Raw genomic sequence first — 22,133 nt, forward strand, 5'->3', positions numbered from 1 at the left:
AAACCTTGGAGATCTGTGCCCTTTAGAAAAGACTTTGAGATATGACACTTCTCTATGAATGAACATCATTCACAACTCAAGATTTTTTTTTTCTTCTTTATTTATAATTATGTGGCTCAATTATTAAAACTGTCAATCATACAAAACAACTTGGTTGAATGAACATACACAAATTGACACATATGTACACACACATAGAATATGGTATGGTACATGGATAACTGTCAGTTTTCAAACAGTACAAGCTCACAATATATTTCTCCTACATACATGGCTTTTCTCTGTGCTTCTTTAGGCTATAGGCTTGTGTAAAGTGTTTGCCACACACTGGACACGAGAAGGGCCGTTCTCCTGTGTGTACCTTCATGTGATTTTTCAATTCATTGTTTAATCTAAAGGCCTTGCTGCAAACCTCGCACACAAATGGCCGCAAGCCCAAATGTTTGGATCTGCGGTGAGCCATTAAATGGGATTCCCGTTTGTAAGTTGCACCACAGTCTTCACACTTAAATGGTCGATCCTCTCTATGTTTAACCATGTGAACCTTGAGCAGAGCCGCGTTCGGCCATCCTTTCCCACATGTTTCGCAGAGGTACGGCTCTTGCCCTTTGTGTTTATAAAGATGATATGTAAGGTATGTTTTTTGATAGAATACCTTCCCGCACTCTGGGCATGGGTAACCACCTGTATGCCTCACCATATGAGCTTTCAGGTAGTTTTTTGAAGCAAACTGTTTCCCACAGTATGTACAAACAACAGGTGGCTGTTCTCTATGTGTTCTCCTGTGCCGCATCAGAGGATAGTGAGATTTAAAGCATTTACCACATGTTTCACATTTGCATGGTGTTGGAGTATGTACTTTTTTATGTTTTTTTATTTCTTCTGGAGTTCTTAAACCTTTCTTGCAGGTAGGGCATTGGAACAACTGTTTGTTTTGCTGATGGTGAACCAATTCAGCCAACCTGGTAAAAGTGGTCTTGCACAAAGTACAGGGGTATGGGCCTCTGAAATCATGGGACTCAGAGTAATGTCTTTGCATGAGCACAATGTTTGAAAAGTCTTTCTCACACATGGTGCACTTAAAGGTTCCATCTTTACACTGGGAGCCCTCTGCATCATCTGCTGTGGATGAAGTTGCAGTTTGGCTTTCCATTGTTTCAGAACTTTTCTCAGCATTGATCTCATTAGTGTTGTCAACTGAAAAGAAATCACAGCCATTGATGATTAAATAGTTTGTGTTGGTTGGCTCTTTTGTTTGAGGGGCTGCTTCCAAACATGTTTTCTGGTGCTTTTCAAAACTCTTGTAGTAAGTAAAACACTGGCCACATTTTGGACACGTTTGAGGTTGTTTGTACGCATTTGAGTCTGCTGATGCATCTTCAGTTGTCGAGCTCTGACTTATTTCACTGGAAGCCACTGCTGCGGACGAAGTGCTCTCCATAGCCTTGTCAACTGAAATGATATCACATCTATTATTAATTAAATTGATTGTGTTGGTTTTCTTAATCTTCCGAGAAGCTGCTTCTGAACATATTTTCTGGTGCTTCTCAAAACTCTTGTGGTAGGTAAAACGCTGGCAACATTTTGGACATGTCAGTGGCTGTTTATAAGCCTTTGAGTCTGCTGATGCATCTGCAGTTGTCGAGCTCTGACTTATTTCACTATAAACCTCATTGATCTCCTGTTTCATGTTATTTTCATGGCTCATGGAACTGTCTTTTGAAGACTGGTTTGAAGCTTTGCATTTATCTTTCTGGTGTGACATGCAGTCTTTATAGCTATCAAAATCTTCCCCACAATAACAACAAAGGTAAGGACTATGTTCAGTGTGGCTTCTCATGTGTTTCATCAGGTCAGTAGAACTAGTAAATATTTCCCTGCATATGGAGCATTGTTTGACGCGACTGCTTCTTTTAGATGTTTGTTCTTGTGATGTGTCAGAGGATATTAATTCCTGGGGTGCAATGTTTGACATGTCAAAAGGAACAGACTTGTTGAATTTATCAATAGGGAGTGGTTCAGTGTGAAAAGCCGAGCTTGAGGAACAATGTGGGTCCATCTCTTCTTGTCCTTTGCTTCTGCCCGCACGCATCCTCTGGTGTTCGTCAAGACTGCCGTCCTCATTAGATGTCCGACTGCAAGTTCCCAAGTGATTGAACCATTTTTCATCCATGTGGTCACCATCACTGGACTCATTTTCCTCAAAAAATGGAACTGTTACTTCAACAGATGCTCCCTGATCTTCAGTTACATCACTGACACACTGCTGTCCATATTCTTCCTCATTTTTCACAAATTCAGAATAGAACACATTAACGTCGTCTTCTTCAACTTGTTTTGACTCACTGCTCAATAGGTTATCTGCCTGCCAATCATCAGGGTCAAATGTGGGTTCAGTTTTGACAACTACATCCCCTTTGTCTTTGTCCACATTCGGTAGGTGATACGACAGGCTGGAAAGGATGCAATCATCCCCAGAGGAAGACAAAGCTATGAAAAACAAAACAAAACATAAATTATTTTCAGCAACTGTGGCTTCAAGACAATAATTGAAAAGATTTCTGTTGGTACTATACCTTTAGGAACTTTGTGCCCATGGTGTTTGTGATGCTGGATAAGTGTTTTAAGTGGCTTAGACTGGTTCATGAAGTCCACACACTCTTTCAAGATAGAAGGAGACAGACTCAACCAAAGGGAAGTCTAGAAATGGAACAGAAGAGGAAAATAAATCCATTTCAGAGAGAATATCAAATATTGCTAGTTGTTGATAATCATTTGTCAGGTACTTACTTGTTCAAGGTTAGGAACAGGCAGCAGCTCATGCAGATTGAGGAGGAATTTCTTCATTAGAGCCTGTAGAGCTGAGTCATATTTAGGACCAAACAGTGTTGGGAAGATGTTCTAAAGAGAATATAATTCATTACATTTTACAACATACTTTGAGGCAGATTTGTAGAATAGATCTTGAGGGTTATATAGGGTGCATAGTTAACTTCATCATTCATTTTGTACTTGTATATACCCTATTTTTATTTATCTAATCTATTCTGTTTAATGTGTATTTTGTATGACCTTACTTGTCTGTGCTGCTGCAACGCCCGAATTTCCCCTCTGGGGATCAATAAAGTACTATACTATCTTATCCTATCCTATACTCAAAGCTATTTTTTAATCAATATGACATAAAGTAACCACCTGGAACAAAACCAAACAGCATATAATGATAGGAACTGAAAGTGTTTCCCCTTGTGTTTTGTCACTTGACAAAAACAAGCAGAAGACATAGTACCATCTTACTCACCTTATAAAAGATATCCCTCTGACAGTGATCTTCCATTAGAGTGTGAACAAGCCTCAGGAAGTTTGTAACTGAAACTTTCATCTCAGAATTGGAAGTCTTACAAAAAACAAAAACAAAAAAAAACACAAATAAGTAAACCCAAAAGAAATTAAAAGTGATGAAAATGCATCAAGAGTACTGACCTCTTTATCCTGGTTTGTAATGAAGGTATTTATTTGGCTCAGATGATGCTGAAAAGCCTGCTGGTCAGAAAATGCATCATTGCGGCACAACTCTAGCACCGCCTGTTGGCATTTAGAAAAACAGAACCATTCAGTGAAGCCTGGTTTTTCAATAACTTTCCTGTAGAGACTGGCAACGCGAAACATCTGAAAATCATCACAACAGTAGTACAGTATGTAAACATTTGATGTAGGGTAAGAAAAAGGGCGCACTCACACTAGGCAATCAGTACCATGACCAAGCATGCTTCACCCCTAAAGTCCAGCTTGTTTGACTAGTGTGAGCGCTCTGATCCATGCTCAAGCACTTCCTTGGCCCTGGCATGCTTGGAAGAGGTGTGCTTCAGCACGGTACACAGTTCATGCACGAGCACAAGCACGGGTACACAACATTGACAGCTTTCATTATGGTGAAATCCCGGGGTGTTCTGGCTGTATCTGACTAAAATGACTCAAAATAAGACACAAAGTCTGTAAAGTAGCTGACTTGTTCTCCGATGTGCGGACGCAGACCCGACAGTACGTCCCTATTTTTTAATTTTTTTCTCTCGAGTCCACCTGTCTTGTAAACTCAGCACGTTTTGCATGATCACTTAAAGACATGCATGTGTTGTATAATGACATCATGTTCAAAAGGTAACTGTGCTCAGGCCCGGTTAGTCCTGGAGCAGTGAGTGCGGGCCAGCGGGGGAATGAGGAGGGGGGACAATCGTTCTAAAGCACGGTACGGGACAACTTTGCCTAGTGTGAGTGCACCCTAAAGGCCCTGACACACCAAGCAGAGTGCCAAGAAGTAGTGGCGTCGTTGGTGGACGCCTTTGGTCTTGGCCAAAAAGTTGCACTAGAACACACCGCAAAGACTTCAGTCAACGGCCAAACAACCATGTACATTCTGCGCAAGAGGCATTACAGACTCTCCATGGTAGTCTGTAATCGTCATTCCAAAAAGGGGAAACCGGAAGAGGACGAGGAAGAACGCGGATAAATAAACCGCTGTTGTGATACGAGAAGACAATTTTCTCACCGTTGTCGCACAACTCTCGTAACATAGGTACTTCTAATGGAGAATAAGGTCTGATAAAAAGTTGAAAATGGAACTGGAAAATGGAGCCTTTGGTCTTTTATTAGCGGAACAAGAATAGAAGAGGCGCTTCCGTATTTCTTCCCGTGCACTGGCTCTCCTGTTTCGCTTAGCTGAACAGCCAATCAGAGAGATTCCTACCCCCAACCGCGCCGGCGACGACTCCTCAGATTCAACATGTAGAGTGGGCCAAAAAAAGGCCAACTGGGGCCAACCGGTAGCGACAGAGCTGGACACACCGCAAAGACTAGGGGGGCGACCGTGTGTCAGGGCCTTAAGAGTCCGTGCAGGATGAGAGGTTACATGATCTAGCAGTTATGCTTTAAAGGAAGAATGCGCAACTTTTTGATCCAGTAGGTGTCGCCCTTGAGCACCAGCATTAAACCAAAACAAACTGCTGTTTGGCAACACCTCCGCTATCCTGAAGCCTCCACTCTCATTTAGTTCAACAGTGATGGACATTTTTAATGAGTCCGTGAATCTTTATGGATGTAATGTGTTTGGATTTAATCATTACTGAAATTGGATTGTGCTGATGCAGAAGGACTGTTTTTTTGTTGGAATATTATGACTGAGACGAGTAGTCTACTGCAGACCTTCAGACGGTAAAAAGAAAATCAAAAAAATTAGTAAGACGTGTTTGCTTTGTTGGTGGTCTGACAGATGAGTAGATTGTGGCTGCTGAATTGGTTGGATTTTGAAGGTCAGGGTAGGTAATAACGTATGGGAACATTCCTGTCTCTCTTTAAAATCGGTATCGACCCCAAAAATACCATATCAGTCGACTATACACACAATAAATCTTATTCTATAATATGAATGTTATGACTTTGGCTTTAAAAGACCAAAGCATCACAGGCAAATGGGAGGGAAAATTAAAATCCATTTCCGCAAGTATTATAAAATGTGTTTTATAAACACATTATTAACGCTATTTAGCTGGAGAAGATCAAGCTCATTTAAACTAGTTTGATCACATTTCTGCTCTCCACTGTTAGGGCATCATGATTACAGTCTTAAGGTTATTTTTTTTGTAACTTTTAGTAACTATAGAATGCTGACATTTTTTTGTTTAGCATCAAAATGTGGTTATGTCCTTTAACTTCTATATTAACAACTTCACATACCTTAATTAATCACTATAATTTAACCTCTTGGTGTAATGGAGAAAAATAATCTAGAATACAACCTCATTTTTACAGCACAGGTGAGTATTTGCACCATGCTTCACAAATTCCTCGTTTAAAATACATTTTTTTCCTTTACAACATCACAGGACCGTTAAGAAACTCTTTGAAGTTGTCTTACCTTTGCTCGAAGGCCAATCACTAGTTGGACTCTCTCTGTGTCAGTGAGCAGCTCAGGGGCTGTTTCCAACACTGAGGTGATAAACTCCTCCAGCAGACCGAAATACATCACAGCTCCCTGCTTCACTATCTCCAACAGAGCTGCAGACACAAGCTGCAGAGGAGGGACGATGAGGCGGAAAGAGGAGAGGGGAGGGAAACCTGAGGACACAAATGGTAAACTCCGAGGTAACTGTATTGTCATAAAATCGCGCTTGAGTGAGAATACACAGAAGCGTTTACAGCAATGCAACAATGTCCCGCAGCGTATCCGTTCATATCAGCCTCTGACGCGGAAACATGCCTTTTCCGCCCCTTAACATTTTAACTATCCACAACAGAAACGCCGACAGAATTCAATTCATGGTTTAACACTCACCGTGGTCCGACAATGTCTTGCTCATTTTTTTTTTTTTTGTCGTTATGGAGTTCTGCAAAAATGCAGCCACAGGAAACGTCTGGCTGTTTCTCGTCAGAAGGCTCGGTGCTTCTTCTTCTCATGTTGTCTCAATGGCGGTATGCATCCGAAATGATTGCATTACTGCCACCTACTGTGTTTTCATAAGAGTTACATTCACATGTACTGTATTTACATAGCTACATAGTCCACCCAAAGTGATCCAATTAAATAACTACAATCATCCGGTATAATTATAAATAATTATCCACTTCAGTCCTGAGAGTAACCTTAAATAGACATAATTACCATTTGAAAAATACCTATTAACCCAATTCTCTATTCATGAACATCAATCACAATTTCAGATTTTGTGTCTTTATTTAAAAATCTGCAGGTCAAGTACTAAAACTGTCAGTCATGAACATTGGTTAAATGAACAAACACACAGTGATACCTATATACAATAGATGAAGAATATAGTATGGCACGTGCATCATGATCAGTTTTAACACAGCTCACAAACAGGTTTCTCCTATAGACATGGCTTTTCTCTGTGCTTCTTTAAGTTATAGCCTTTTGTAAACTTTTTGCCACACATTGGACACGAGTAGGGTCGTTCCCCTGTGTGGACCATCATGTGTTTTTTCAGTTCACTGTTTATCCTGAAGGCCTTGCTGCAAACCTCGCACACAAATGGCCGCAAGCCTATATGTTTGGATCTGTGGTGAGAGATCAAACTTGATTCCCACTTGTAAGTCACACCACATTCGTCACACTTAAATGGCCGATCCTCTCTGTGTTTAACCATGTGAACCTTGAGCAGAGCCGCGTTCGGCCATCCTTTCCCACACGTGTCGCAGAGGTACGGCTCTTGCCCTTTGTGTTTATACAGATGATATGTTAGCAGTGTTTTTTGATAGAATACCTTCCCGCACTCTGGGCATGGGTAACCATCTGTATGCCTCACCAAGTGCGCTTTCAGGGTGTCCCTTGAGCTGAACTTTTTCCCACAGTATGAACAAACATTGGGTGGCCTTTCTCTATGCTTTCTCTGGTGCATAATCAGATTAACGCGAAATTTGAAGCTTCTCCCACATGTTTCACAGTTGAAAGACGTTGTTGTTACTCTTGGCTTATGTACATTTGTATGTCTTTTTATTTCTTCTGGAGTTCTGAATCCTTTCTTGCAGATGGGGCATTGGAACAACTGTTTGTTTTGCTGATGTCGAACCAATTCGCACAACCTGGTAAAAGTGGTCTTGCACAAAGTACAGGGGTATGGGCCTCTGACACCATGGGACTCAGAGTAATGTCTTTGCATGAGCACAATGTTTGAAAAGTCTTTCTCACACATGGTGCACTTAAAGGTTCCATCTTTACACTGGGAGCCGTCTGCATCATCTGCTGTGGATGAAGTTGCAGTTTGGCTTTCCATTGTTTCAGAACTTTTCTCAGCATTGCTCTCAGTAGTGTTGTCAACTGAAAAGAAATCACAGCCATTGATGATGAAATAGTTTGTGTTGGTTGGCTCTTTTGTTTGAGAGGCTGCCTCTGAACACTTTTTCAGATGCTCCTCAAATCTCTTGCAGTAAGTAAAACGCTGGCCACATTGTGGACACGTCAGGATTGGTTTACAAGCATTTCTTCGTTTTTTGGGGATCTGACTTATCTCACTGGAAACCTCATCGATCTCCTGTTTCACTTTATTTTCATGGCTCATGGAACTGTCTTTGGAAGACTGGTTGGAAGCTTTGCATTTATTTTCCTGGGGTTTCTTGCAGTCTTCATAGTTGTCAAAGTATTCACCACTGTTAGAACCAAGGTAAGGACTCTGTTCAGTGTGGCTTCTCATGTGCTTCATCAGGTCAGTAGAACTAGTAAATATTTCTCTGCATATGGAGCATTGTTTGACGCGACTGCTCCTTTTACATGGTTGGTCTTGTAGTGAGTCAGAGGATGTTAAATCCTTGGATTCCTCATTTGATGATTCAAAAGGAACAGACTTGTTGGTTTTATCAACAGGATGTGGTTCAGTGTGAAAAGTCGAGCTTGAGGAACAATGTGGGTCCATCTCTTCTTGTCCTTTGCTTCTGCCCGCACACATCCTCTTGTGTTTGTCAAAGTTTTCTTGACTAGCAAACTCCTTGGTACAAACATGACAAGCAAGACTGCCGTCCTCATTAGACAGCTCAGAGTTTGAAAGGTAGTTCTGATTTGATGGGTTATGTGTTATTTCTCTTGCAAACGATGGTAGCTCAGTCTCAAATCTAGAAGCGTCATTCTCACACGTTCTCAGTTTAAGATGTAAATTCACGTTGTTAAAAAGGGTCCTTTGACTTGCAGAATCTGACTGACTCATTCTCGTTGTAACCCGAGCACGATGGGTAATCTCGTGCTTCTTTAGTTTGCTGCGAGAACTAAAATCTTTGCCACAAACATGACACTTGAATTTTTTTGCAGACGTTAATCGTCCGGATTTCAAATATTGAAGACATTTTTTGTCCATTTGGTCATCATCACTTGACTCGTTTTCATCAAAGGATGGTAGGATTACTTCAACAGATGCTCCCTGGTCTTCAGTTAAATCGTTGGCACACCGCTCATCATGTTCTTCCTCATTCTTCACAAATTCGGAATAGAACACCTCATCTTGTTTTGACTCGCTGCTCAATTGGTTATCTGCCTGCCAATCTTGTGGGTCAAATGTGGGTTCAGTTTTGACGACTGCATCGCCTTTGTCGATGTCCACGTTTGGTAGTTGATATGACAGGCTGGAAAGGATGCAATCATCCCCAGAGGAAGAAGCTGCTAGAAGAAAAAGGACCAGCAAAATGCAAATTATTTTCAGCGACTGCAGCTTTAAGAAAGTTAAGAATGCATTAAACTCCTGTTGGTATTACCTGGTGGAACTTTGTGCCCATGGTGTTTGTGATGCTGAATAAGTGTTCTAAGTGGCTTCGGCTGGTTCATGAAGTCCACACACTCTTTCAAGATGGAAGGGGAGAGACTAAGCCAAAGGGAAGTCTTTAAAAGACACAGAAGTGATGAATCAATTTCAGATATAATCACAAACACCATTCATGCATTTTAAGATTCATCAACTCTTATCATCCTCGTTCATTTAACAGCCTCCCTCAACCTGCTTTTAGTGCTTATGTAACAGAACAAGCTTTTCTACCTGCCCCAGAGTGCCTTTCATCATCTTCCAAACAGAAAAAAAAACAGGAGAGTACAGGTGATCGAAAATATTTTTACCTTTCCAGTTACCACAAAAATATGCTTCAATATTGTTATGATTATCTAACAAGTAAATGACGACAGAGACACAAACACCCACTGCATGCTGTACATGATATACTGTATGGGACTTTTCTGTGCTTACTTACTAACATTTTGCTTCTGAATTAGGTGAAGCTGAGAAAACTGAAACTCTTGTCTTAAACATTTAAGTTGTTTTTTAAAATTTGTTTTAATGGTCCCTTTGTCGGGTACATACTTGTTCAAAATTAGGAACAGGCAGCAGCTCCTGGAGGTTGAAGAGGAATTTCTTCATTAGAGCCTGTAGAGCTGAGTCATATTTAGGACCAAACAGTGTTGGGAAGATATTCTAAAGAGAAAAAGAGAAAAGTAATGATTACATTTTCAAAACTTACTTTAAGACCAATGTAATGTACATGATATCTTGAGTGTTACATTTAAAGATATGTTCTGGTCAATGAGAATAAAATGAACAACCTGGACAGCAGAACTTACTCCAGATTTGCTTTTAAGACGTTTCTCACTTGGAAGAAATAAGCAAAGGACACAGCACAAGCCCACTCACCTGGTAGAAGTCATCCTTCTGGCATTGATCTTCTACCAGAGTGTGAACAAGCCTGATGAAGTTTGTAACTGAAGCTTTTACCTCAGGATTGAAAGTCTTTAGAAAACAAACAAACAAAAGCCTGTGTAAATACAAATTAATTGATTTGAAATAAACCACTATACACTTGCTCTGTGTATGTAAGCTAACCAAGTAGTGACAACATTGATACTACCCACTCTATCACAGGGCCCTTAATGCCCGCCCCCTCCCCACATCCAAACAGTTTTGACAGATGGGTAGTCAGAGCCAATGCATCACCGGGGTTATCAAGTGATTTTCAAGAGTGATTGAGATGCAACATGAGCACTGACCTCTTTATCCTGGTTTGTAATGTAACTCAAATGAAGCTGAAAGGCCTGCTGGTTGGCAAATGTATCATTGTAGCACAACTGTAGCACCGCCTGTTGGCAAATAAAGAGAAGCAACCATTCAGTGAAGCCTAACAATAATATGAATAATAACTTCATTTATATAGCACCTTTAAAACCAGATGTTTACAAAGTGCTTTGACAGACAAAGCAAATGAAGGAACTCAGTACAACAACATCAACAGTCAGGCCAAGACAACAAAAATAATATATACGCAAACACAAGTAATCAGAAAAGATACAACAGGAGTTAAGACCGTGATGCAATATAATTAGAGGAAATTAAAAACATGAGAAAAGTCAACAAGCTGATGACAATAATATTAAAATAAAGACGTGACGACGACATCACAGGTAAAATAAAGAAAAACTGAAGATTTAAAAGTGGTGTAAAAGAAAGAAAGCTAATGACGTTTTAATAATTTTCTTGTGAAGAGAACAATGCCAAACATCTGACAACAAACAAAAACAGTCAAAACAGTTGTACTGTATACTGTATATGGAAAATAGATTTTTAATCTCAATGAGTTTCTTTCCTGGTTAAATAAAGGTTAAAAAAAAACAAAAAAACAGTGGCTGTAGGCCCTTCATCAACTGTTTTTATAAGAATAAGACTCAGGACAGGTAGAGAGGTTACAGGGTCCAGCAGTTATTTTTAACGCACCCTGAACAAAGCCCCTAATCACTTACATTAAATTGGGAATTTAGTTTTCCTGAATTACCAATTTAATGGTAAATGCAACAATATTGGTGTAAGGCACTTCACTACAAAGATCACAGAGAGTATACGCTTGCTGGTTGTATGAAATGTCTAGTCACAGTAGGTAATGTGTTTATTATCTCCATGTAAAGTGTAACATGTCACTGTAGGTGTTGTCTAATTTTAGTGGAAGCAAAAACATATTTCCTTTTAAATGAAATGGAGAAGTACATAGGTTAAAACTTATGTTCTATTGTAAATTGTTCCCTCCAGTAGTTGGTACAGAACAATTGAGACAGGTAAGTTGTCTTACCTTTGCTCGAAGGCCAATCACTAGTTGGACTCTCTCTGTGTCAGTGAGCAGCTCAGGGGCTGTTTCCAACACTGAGGTGATAAACTCTGCCAGCAGACCGAAATACATCACAGCTCCCTGCTTCACTATCTCCAACAGAGCTGCAGACACAAGCTGCAGAGGAGGGACGATGAGGCGGAAAGAGGAGAGGGGAGGGAAACCTGAGGACAACGATGTTAAAGAGTTAAACTGCAAGGTTCGCTTGACTGAAAAATGCACGGCACCTGAATTGCAGCGATAGAATATCCCGCAGCGAATAAAAGTTTGCCCCAAAAACATCGCTTTCAAACGCTATCTTTTTTGACTATCCGTGGAAGAAATGCGGACTGAAAGCAGCCTGTTATGTTGTTTTGAGATTCAAACACTCACCATTGTCTGTCAGTGTCTTGCTCATTTTGTGGTTACGGACATAACATCGCTGCGACAACGATCGTCTGGCTATGGGAATATGGAAGTCAAGTCTGACGTATCGGGCTTCTCCTTGGAACATGTTCTCATGGCGTCATTACGTTCAAACGTGCAAGCCAGAGAAACTCACGAGCAACTTCGTTATGCAGTTCTCTGAATAAAATATTACGCCTGGCATTTGGAAAGTACAGAATGATAATAAACTTTACATTTGTGATAAATGACAATAAACGAGCGGGGGCCAACATGTAATTTATTCTCTTGTCTTATTTCTGTAGCTTGCTATAAAGTAAGTAGTCACCATATTAATCCACTAGATGGCAACATTTAACACGGGATAAACATTGAAGGTCTGACGGGATGTGGACTCTGAAATTGGTAGCCTCCTGCATTAAGTCAAATATTTCAGTTTATTTTATAAAAACCCTATTTAGAAGAATTGAGATAGAAGCATTGGTTTAATTCAATGTTGTTGTTTTTTTTCTTCTAATAAAACAATTTTGTCTATTTATATTAATATTGTCAAATATAGATGGATAGATACTTTATTGATCTCGAGAGGGAAATTCAAATGTAGTTCGGTCGAATGTGTTCAGATATCACAGACTCTAAAACTGAATTATTACTTGAATTACAAAATATTGCAATGAGCGAGTTTGAAGGAACTTTATATAAGCAATATGAGAGATGCTCAATGGCTGATGACAAAAATGCCACATGAAAACAAAGTTGATCTATTATGTTATCTGTTTGAAAGACATGAGGTCATCTGACCAGACTGGAGAAGGATGGGGTTATTTTTAGGAACCCAGAAGACTTAGACAGACTTTGAGGTTTCATTGACTGTGCCTTGGATCACGCAACATACCATGTGCTTTGTTACTGTCGGTTACATTGGCATTCGACACTTGTCATAACATTCAGCAACATATTGAGGCGGTGAAAGACAGACAGTGGAGAACATGAAAAGACAGGCACGAATGAATTATAACAGAAGAAAAGCGAGCAGTCATCTGTTTACAGTTTTGTGATGCTGTAGTCATAAGCACCTTTCCACAATCCTGAGGGTGAGTGACAGTACTCTATGAACATCTCTGTTGGCTTTAGTGGCTGAGCAGAATTATATTCACAGTGACTATTAATGTCAAGAGGGAAAGTTGTCCATGTGCAAAAACAGTTTATAAAAGCAAGTGGATACATCTCTATCTCGGACTGACATTTTTCTTTCGCTGAGTCCGTGTGTGATGTCTTTTTAAAATGAATACATTACCCTTTCTCTTCTGAAGTGTTGCAGTCTGAGACCTTTTATGTAATCCCGTCACATTACACTGCTGCCCGTCATGAGGAAGATTGAGCTTAACGCTGAAGGTGGAGCCAAGAACTGCATAAAAAAAAAAAAGACTTGTAAAGAATCCATCTCCTTACAGATTATAATTGCGTAACTATCAGTCACATTTCCCCCACGCCCCACATGAAAAGCGGGAGAGGAGAGGCGCTGCACTTTTACCATCTAATTAATTCTCATTTAGATAGTGTCAAGAAAAACGTGGTAGTGTAAGAAAATGTGGTAGTGTGCATGTGTGTAAGTATGAGGGAGAAACGACAGATAATATGCAGAGAGAGGATGACAGATGGGAAGAGACAGAGAGATACGGGGAGAATGGAAACAGCCGATTTGTAGTGACAGGCTGCTCAGTCTGAAATCTCAAGATTGTTTAGCCCTAAAAAACCTGCACCACATCCTTTGAAACCAGTCTAAACCACAATCCCAAACATCCCAAGAAACAACACTGTCAACTCTCTTACGAGCCAAAGTGCCACAAAATGTTTCTTTATTTGATATGTATTCAAATAAATGTTAGCTCTTAGTGGTACATGGAAAAATAACATTTACTGAGGCTCATGGCAACAACACTATGAGCTAACATCCATCAGATGTGAGTCACTCATGGAGGATTGGCAAAATGCTTCTTAGCAGCTTTGGGTGAGCTTACAGTGTGAGTTTAAGTTTATTTATGACAGTTTGTAACATGTGCCAGGTTACGCTGACAACCACATGAACGCAGACTTTTGGAGGCCAGCACTAATCCGAGGATTGTGTGCTGAATTAGTCAAGGTTCAACCAAGAAAATCCATTAAATGAACTCCCAAACAAACAAAACATTAGCCATTCAATTACATCTAATCAAATGTTTATTTTCTTTAAGGCAGGAAGCGTGAGGCAGCTAATGATTTTTTTGGTCCAAAGGTGTGCCAATTGCATCTGACCAGATCTGACCTTAAGTAATAGATTCTTGTTGTTGTTGTAAAAGTTAAAAATAAAAATTAAAAAAAACTTTAAATCTGAGTACAATTTTAATAAAGTCCAAAGGAACTGAAAACTGAGGACAAATATTTAGAAACAAATATATGCATGTTCTGCCCTCCCTCACACATTAACTAAAGTGATGCACCGTGCACTGATCAGCACTGCCTGTAACTGCAGTTACATAACCACGTTGCCACATGCGACTGTTGTTCCTCTCCCTCTACAAACGACCTGCCTTTTAGCTTTATCTGATTCCTGCAAGAAATATTCAAAAGAAAAGTGAAGCAACAGTGGTGTCAAGCTTAAACATGTATGTAGGCCCATATAGGTCAACACACTCTGGAGTCAATTCAGAATTTAGACATTACAGCAAGTTCTTTTAATTTAAGATCATGTTAGGGTGATTAAAGTCCTTTAGGTCGAATTATGTGCGATGATGGGAGTCAAAATAAGGAGGTTTGTAACAGAGCATTTTCTGGCATGTTTTTTAAACTTCATCATATTCGAATGCAGAAGAGTGAAGCTTTGCACTAAAAAGAGGCAACATGAGGGCAGCTGCCTGCTGCATTGCACCGTGGTGGGAGTAAATCAAGGGCTTCTGTCCCTCATTTTGGAGAGGGCTTTGATGTCACTGGAATAAGCTCCAGCTCATTGAAGTATCAAAGTTAGACCCCCGCCCCCCCAGCCCACAACCATCCACTGCTTGGGAGGAAACATGTGATTGGAAAGCCCAGGAGTCAGTTATCTTTTTCCATGATTAACGCCTCATTTACCGGCTATTAATGTTATCAATTATCCCCAAAATGTGCTCAGTGACTGCAGGGATCAAGCAAGTGGCTATGTGGATTTTGTGATGTAAAGAAAGAATATTTAATGTTTTCATTTCACTTTAGGCTCAGCTCTCTCTCTCTCTTTTATTTGAAGTATTCAGTATTCTCTGATCGCTGACTTACGTCCCTTTGCTGTGCTTCTTTCCTTTGATTCTATTTCTCTGGGCTCTCGTCTTTTTCATGCCCAGATTAGACAAATGTTATTTTTGCATCTGCTTCTGTTGTCTCTTGCATGACAAGTTGTGTTTTTTTAAAGTCTCACTCAGTATTTGACCTCATCTTATTTAGCATCAGTGCAGTGATGTCATTTGTGGAAATTGCATGGTATTCATAGTGTGCATGTGACCTGCATCAGGTCATTGTTTTCAACCTGCAAATGATTCCTCTATGTCTCATATGTCACACAAAAGCACATTTCTCATATGCCCTCCCCTAACCACACACACACTTTTTATAATTAAATAGTTCAACCATTTAACCAAAATGAGCACATGTATCACTAACATGGTAACACACATTGTTGTTTTTATTAAAAAATAACTTCACTCAGTTTTGGCTCAAGTCAGCGTCTAGAATGACCTGCCTCAGTGCACCAGCTTAACTACATATTTACCAATATTTTACCCCTTTTTTGGACAGGCCATCGCTAGTTTATCTCAATTTTAACTATTGCCTATACCTTTTTTATTTTAATTAATTCAATTCAAAAAGCTGTATTTGTCCCTCGTGAGCAGTGCAAAGGCATGAAGAGCAGTAGCACGAAAGACAAAAATAAGTAACAGGAGAGTGCAATGTAGACAAAAAACATTAGACTTTAAATACTATATTCCATTCAAAATAAATAAAGTAGACTAAAGATACAAGTGGACATTGATAGGACTAACAGCTAGAGACAAATGTAAACAGAGCTGTATGCAAGTAGACACATATTGAGTGAGTATAGTGAGAATAGTGCAATGGAGAACAATAATACAAACGGGAAATAAATATGTAACCAGAGCTGTATATGACATAGAAAAAATGAAGTGATAAGAATGCTAATAAGACCTAATGAGAAGCAGAAGGTGGTTAAGGTGCAAATAGATAATGTGTAAAGTGGTTCACAGATTAGAGAGTGTTATTCAATGAGATAAGATTATTTCTCATTTAACTCCCTTTACTAGGCAAAACGTGTTAGACAAAAGCACATCATCATTTTTCTGTTTTTGTAAATACTACCCTTTTCTGCAGGCTTATATTCATTACCGAGTTCTAATTTAACCTCAGCTTTTTTTCTCCCTACAGAAGGGGGTCATATAATGTAACCGGCTTAAAATAAGGAGTTATTTGAATCCTTTCATAAGACGAGCAACTTTTCCTCCGTCCTTGCACACTGGCCTATTAGAGGAGCGCACAGAGCAGCCAATCAGAGGCGCCCACTGCTTAGCTCCACTAATCGTGGATTAGCCACAACCGACTGCAGTCCACAGCTTTGGGAGGGAGAGGTACTCACCAGCCATTCACTACTCATCCTCTGTTTTATTATTAGCTCACTTGGATCTGGCAGCAGCAGGAGGACTCTTGTGCGCAAACATCGGGATCTCAGGTGAAGGTGTGGGTGGGGGGGGACATAGCTGGTGTTGGCGCGATGGAAGCTGCTAATATGGGTCAGGTTGGACTCAATTGATTTGCTCGTCCCTTTAATTTAAACCCCACACCGTCGTAACGCCGCGCGCGCGCGCGCTGCTGAGGCTCTTGCTCCGTTTTTTTCCGCGCGACAATGTACAAGACGAGCAATTACCCCACCGTGGACCCCGCGCCCACCATCATGCACGGCACCTGGTTTTCCACGGGCTGCCGAGGCAACACGGCCGTGGCGGTGGAGAAACCCAAGAAAAAGGCGTTCAGCCTGGTCAAAATCATGTCTCTGAGCAACAAGAAAGGGCACGGCCAGCATCCGCACCACCACCACAACAACAACAACAACATGCCCTTTACGATCCACTGTCACATCGGGAAAGAGATCAAGCACATTTGCAGCAATTGCAGCCGCGGGAATGAGACACAAGACGGTGAGTGCGCCTACGGGCTCGATCCCTTGCGGGTTTTTTTTTATTATCGCCCATGTAGTAGCCCTGCGGTAGGAGAGCATCCAGGATCCAATCCTCATTGTCTTTGACATGCCCATGCATGTTTGCTCATGTAACCCCCACCAGTCGTTTCTTGTGTCTGCATAATGTGCTGATGTTCTGTATTAAAAGTAGCTCAGCGTTCACCTTTTTAAACACCAGTGATTCACTGTTGCTGTTGTGGAAACTGCCGCTGACTGGATCAGAACTTCTCCCAAGGTTTGGCACTGTGACTTCAATTCCTTCTTGTTGGTTTTCATTACAAATATAACGCAACGTAAGCCAGGTTTATTTCTTGATGATTTAAGTCTTTTTGTGTGTGTGTGTGTGTGTGTGTGTGTGTGTGTGTGTGTGTGTGTGTGTGTGTGTGTGTGTGTGTGTGTGTGTGTGTGTGTGTGTGTGTGTGTGTGTGTGTGTGTGTGTGTGTGTGTGTAAAATGGCAGAAAAGGGTGCAAGCATTTTTGCACAAAGCCCCTTTCCGAGTTCAGTGTCATTACATCATCACTCAGCCATCTTGGTATGCAAACAAGTGTTTTTAATTAAAAAACCAGCAGCACCAGTGTGTTTTGTGTTACAGAGTGGATCCATGTAGGTTATTGGCATGCAACACAAAATGCAAGATGGAATCGAAGTGTGTGTGTGTGTGTGTGTGTGTGTGTGTGTGTGTGTGTGTGTGTGTGTGTGTGTGTGTGTGTGTGTGTGTGTGTGTGTGTGTGTGTGTGTGTGTGTGTGTGTGTGTGTGTGTGTGTGTGTGTGTGTGTGTGTGTGTGTGTGTGTGTGTGTGTGTGTGTGTGTGTGTGTGTGTGTGTGTGTGTGTGTGTGTGTGTGTGTGTGTGTGTGTGTGTGTGTGTGTGTGTGTGTGTGTGTGTGTGTGTGTGTGTGTGTGTGTGTGTGTGTGTGCGCTCACCTGCCTTGAAAACACCACCATATTTAAATCACTCTCTTTAAGATATTCGGGAGAGGATTTTCCTTCCCCCACTCTTATACTTAGCAGATTTGCAGCTTGTTTCTTCTCTGCTCGAATTTATTTTATTTTTTTTGCCAAGATTGTAATTAAATGTGTCGTTTTCATTTAAACTGAAGACATTCACATCCTGTGTTTTCTTCCTTTAAGTGCTTCAGTAAAACGGTTGAAGAGGAGCTGGGTCCATTATCGCGACAGAGACAACCACACAGGCTCACACAAAAGCTGACATGTGTCTCAATAATATGTTGTGGATTTGCAGCAAAGCATTTTTCTTTTGCTCTTGCGCATCATTAAATCACACAGTTTGGGTCTGGTTGTTACTCATCCTCCTCGGTGTTACTCACTTCCTGTCTACATCCAGCTTCTGTAGCTCTAATGAAGTCATTTGAATCTCTTACCTGATTCGATTAGCATTGACTCTGGAGCTATTTATAGAGCACCGAGGTGTCAGGATTGCTAAGATGGTTGTGCTCTGGGGCGAACAGAGCGCTGAAGTGATGGTCCACGTGGGACTGCTTTCCACTGCATTACTGTCACATTATTTATCATGGCAGACCCCATTACCCTGGGGAGACGACTGGCCTGCAAACTGATATGTCAGTGTTGCCAAACAATCCTGAATGTGATGTAATTATCGCAAGACAAACTACCGGCACTTTCCCTGTCAGCATATCACTGCTAATGATGATGATGTGATGCAATGTGGTGACACTGACAACTGACAAGACACGCGGTGTTAGAGGTCACCACATGTATTGAGTCTCTGGTATGTTGTTGCACGTCCACCCAGGAAAAGTGTGGCTTTTGTTTTTTTTTTGATTGTGCTTTTGTCCTTTTTCCAGTAGGTATTGTATGCTTGTACCTTAAGGATTTTAAAGTTGCTGTTTTTTTTTTTACTTTGTAGCAGATCAAAAATATTTGTTTTAGAATCATTTTGGAGAAACACGAGGTGGTTAAACTTGAGTTATTTTTGCTTCCATAGGGGATACATCTTTTTTTCTTAAACACTTTCAATGCTATGCTGTCATTGCATGTGCAAATGATGATGTATACGTGTGTCAAAAAATAGGCAAGCAAGTCTTGTGTCTATTTTTATAACAGAATGGAGATGAAGGGAAGTGGACGGCAGCCTACAGAGTGCAGACTTTCACTTGAAATGTATGATCAGTCCAAGTCATACATTGTACTGTAACTGTTGCTGATGTGTCAATGAAACAAATAAAACAAGTGCAACAAAAAAAAAGGAAGCAAGCAAAAAATCAAGGGAATTGAATGGCTACCTAGACAGGATAATCTTCAAATTATTGTGAAGCATCGGTACGATCCCCTCTTGTGCTGAAAAGAATTGACTGAGTCGAGGCATGTGTCTTTGTTTACGATACAGAAAAAGACGACTTTATTGTCTCTAATATTCCTGTATTGTGAAAAAACATCAGTTCAATAGCTTTCTTTAAGAGCAGTTCAAGTCTTTCAAATCAAGACTATGCTTTTGTTGCAAGTGCTTATAATGATGCTAGTGAGGTTTATGCAAGCAGGTTTTTTATACGTTGTGAAAAGCTGCGTTGAAGTCAGAAGAGTAAGACATTTTTATGTGTCCTGTTGTGAAATGAATTCAAGTTCAGACTGATTGATTGAATGAGGCAGGACATGTTACGTTGTTTTATTTGCTTCAGGTTTTGTTTTTTTTTTGCGTCCAATTGCTAGTTTAGTAATACAAGATCAGTTCAAAAGCTGGTTGTTCAGTTAGAATCCGAGATGTGGGGTTGGAGCTGGGGGGGATATTGTTATGTAATCCCAGTTTGTGTGAACCCTGGTGTCTTGTTTTCTTGTAATTGGAGCTGTTTGTAGCCCTTGATTGCAGCATCTTTCGAACATAACACACACTCGTTTTATTTCATTATTTGTTTGCGTTCGACTAAATTGCTGAACATCGGTTGCTTTTGATGTTGAACAGTGCGTAACAGTGGAAAGGGCCAGGCCTTGTGAATATTTGATGAGGAGCAGAAAGATTTTCCCCTTAATGAGGTGCTTATTATCAGTCTGTTTGGTGTGTTTTTGGCACGCTAACGCCGAGCGCTCAGCGACGCAGCCTCAAACTGTTTAGACTCCGTGCGTGATGCTGTCTGATATATGCAGGTTTGTTTATCCTCTCCACACCTCATCCAGTTACGAGGGGATTCAGAAGGCCACTTGGCACAGGTTTCCTGCTGCTTGGATCTTTGTAAGCAGAAATGTCTGCTGCAGTCTCTGCTAGCTGTCCTGCATGATTACCACAAATATCACCTCCTCTGCATCCTCACCTAAACTACACCCTGTGTGTGTGTGTGTGTTTCTTTTCTTCTGTCTTCCTCCAAACAGCTGAGGAAGTAGAGAGGCTGGCCGCCATGCGTTCTGAGTCTTTGATCTCTGGCACCCACACTCCACCCATTCGCCGCCGCAGCAAGTTTGCCACTCTGGGGCGCCTCCTCAAGCCCTGGAAATGGAGGAAGAAGAAGAGTGAGAAGTTCAAGCAGACCTCTGCTGGTATGTGACATTTCTTTTTGGTGATTCTACAGTGTGTGTTAATTCAGTCACATAAAACACATGAAGGTGCACCTTGGATCATAAACAAAAAAAAAAGGTTTCTATTATTTTACACCCTGTGTTCTTGTGGGGAGAATTCCAGTGTACCTCCTTTTGCAAAATAAAATGTAAGAAGTTTCAGTCTCCGGGGTGATTGTAAATGCAGCAAATTGATTCAACAAAAGCGTTGGAGTTTCGTGTTTTGAGGTCTCTCTTTTGGAGCTCCTTTGATCTCGCAGCACAGCGTTGTCAGGGGCGAGTGAAGGACACGCTCTCTTCAGATGCGGCTGTATTTATTTTTGCTTGGCTGACACATCCTGAATTGTTCCGTCAGCCTGTTGGACAGGAGGAGACACTTTGTCAAGACTGCGTCTTGTTGGTTTGGAAGGAGAAAAAAAAAAAAAAAAAAAAAAATCTTCCTTTAAAAGCGAAGATGAGCAATCGCACGGGGACCTGAATCCGGTCTGAGCAGGACAGGATGTTAATAAATTAGCATTTTCCAGGTGTGAAGTTGCTGAATGAATCAGTCTCTTCCTGCTTTGATCAAGCCTCTGCGACTGCCTCGGCGCTCTTTTAAGTGTCTATCTTGCTTTAGTGCGATGTCTTGTTGTCTCCATCACTTTCACAAGCATAAAACATGGATTTGACTTTTAGGTTTATATAAGCCTTAAGCACTTTTATTGTTCCTAGACCAGAGTATTTATAGAAGTTTATTTTTCTTCACACAAGCGACGACACAGACTTTTAAGCTTTAAGTATTTGATTCTTTCCAATGTTTTAATGTAGTTAAAATGAGAGTTTGAAGCAGCTATGGGAATGTTTTCTGTCTGCTGGTACATTCAGTGATAACAGAGCCTCCCCAGTTGTGTTGAAGGACAATAATCAAAAGCTGAACAACAAAAAGCCTTTTTTTCGCGCTACAATGGTGTTAATGCGCAGTGGAGTTTGATGAAAAAGCTCTCTTCATCGCTTTTGTTATCCATTTGTTTTGTATGCATAACGCTGCTGTCTCTAAAAAAAAAAGGTCTTTTTCCCACTATTGTTCTATTCAATCCTCTTTTGACGGTGGATTATTACCAGCATTTCTAGCTTTTTTGTTTGTAGGGCCTCTAAGTAAAATGTTTTGCATTGTTTCAAGCTGTAGGCGGTGTGCAAACTTGCAAGTAGCTCTTATGCTTAGGCAGGTTTCTCTGATGCTAATGCTGCTGCACACAAACTGTCACTTTCAATATCAGGGAGAAGTGTGAAGCCAACTTTAAAGCCCCCAAAACAAAGGGGGAAGCGTGGCCCGCACTTGTGCTGCAAGAGGTGGAACA

General features: G+C 40.7%; 3 protein-coding genes across 7 annotated transcripts in view; 1 reads left to right on the plus strand and 2 right to left on the minus strand.

Annotated features, from left to right (window-relative positions):
- Window positions 1–22,133, plus strand: part of LOC132979199 (phosphatase and actin regulator 1-like) — a 65,551-nt gene that overhangs the window by 18,741 nt on the left and 24,677 nt on the right. Inside the window, exons 1-2 of one of the 2 annotated variants that reach the window (XM_061044792.1) lie at window positions 16,919–17,231; window positions 20,614–20,778. In XM_061044792.1, the coding sequence (XP_060900775.1) occupies window positions 16,940–17,231; window positions 20,614–20,778 (457 nt within the window). In that variant the 5' untranslated portion in view covers window positions 16,919–16,939. Of the gene's footprint in view, window positions 1–16,918; window positions 17,232–20,613; window positions 20,779–22,133 lie in introns of those variants that run through there. The other variant, XM_061044793.1, reaches the window with a different exon arrangement.
- On the minus strand, window positions 75–6,460 carry LOC132979198 (zinc finger protein 665-like). 2 transcript variants are annotated; one of them, XM_061044790.1, is made up of 7 exons: window positions 6,329–6,460; window positions 5,912–6,111; window positions 3,484–3,585; window positions 3,302–3,397; window positions 2,791–2,901; window positions 2,577–2,700; window positions 75–2,490 (listed from the first exon to the last, which is right to left on the minus strand). In XM_061044790.1, the coding sequence occupies exons 1-7, from the start codon at window positions 6,351–6,353 to the stop codon at window positions 263–265; spliced, it is 2,886 nt and encodes a 961-aa protein (XP_060900773.1). In that variant the 5' UTR covers window positions 6,354–6,460; the 3' UTR covers window positions 75–262. The 2 variants fall into 2 exon arrangements, with proteins under 2 accessions (XP_060900773.1, XP_060900774.1); XM_061044791.1 differs by lacking the exons at window positions 5,912–6,111; window positions 6,329–6,460 and adding an exon at window positions 3,740–4,872.
- Window positions 6,709–12,161, minus strand: LOC132979197 (zinc finger protein 569-like). Of its 3 annotated transcripts, none has more exons than XM_061044788.1 (7): window positions 12,004–12,161; window positions 11,596–11,795; window positions 10,526–10,615; window positions 10,173–10,268; window positions 9,846–9,956; window positions 9,250–9,373; window positions 6,709–9,154 (listed from the first exon to the last, which is right to left on the minus strand). In XM_061044788.1, exons 1-7 carry the CDS (start codon window positions 12,122–12,124, stop codon window positions 6,882–6,884), a joined length of 3,015 nt encoding a protein of 1,004 aa, XP_060900771.1. In that variant the 5' UTR covers window positions 12,125–12,161; the 3' UTR covers window positions 6,709–6,881. The 3 variants fall into 3 exon arrangements, with proteins under 3 accessions (XP_060900771.1, XP_060900770.1, XP_060900772.1); XM_061044787.1 differs by having other exon boundaries at window positions 6,709–9,157; window positions 12,004–12,160; XM_061044789.1 differs by lacking the exon at window positions 10,173–10,268 and having other exon boundaries at window positions 6,709–9,157; window positions 12,004–12,160.

This window comes from Labrus mixtus, chromosome 8 (assembly GCF_963584025.1).
Source record: "Labrus mixtus chromosome 8, fLabMix1.1, whole genome shotgun sequence".
Taxonomy (NCBI): domain Eukaryota; kingdom Metazoa; phylum Chordata; class Actinopteri; order Labriformes; family Labridae; genus Labrus; species Labrus mixtus.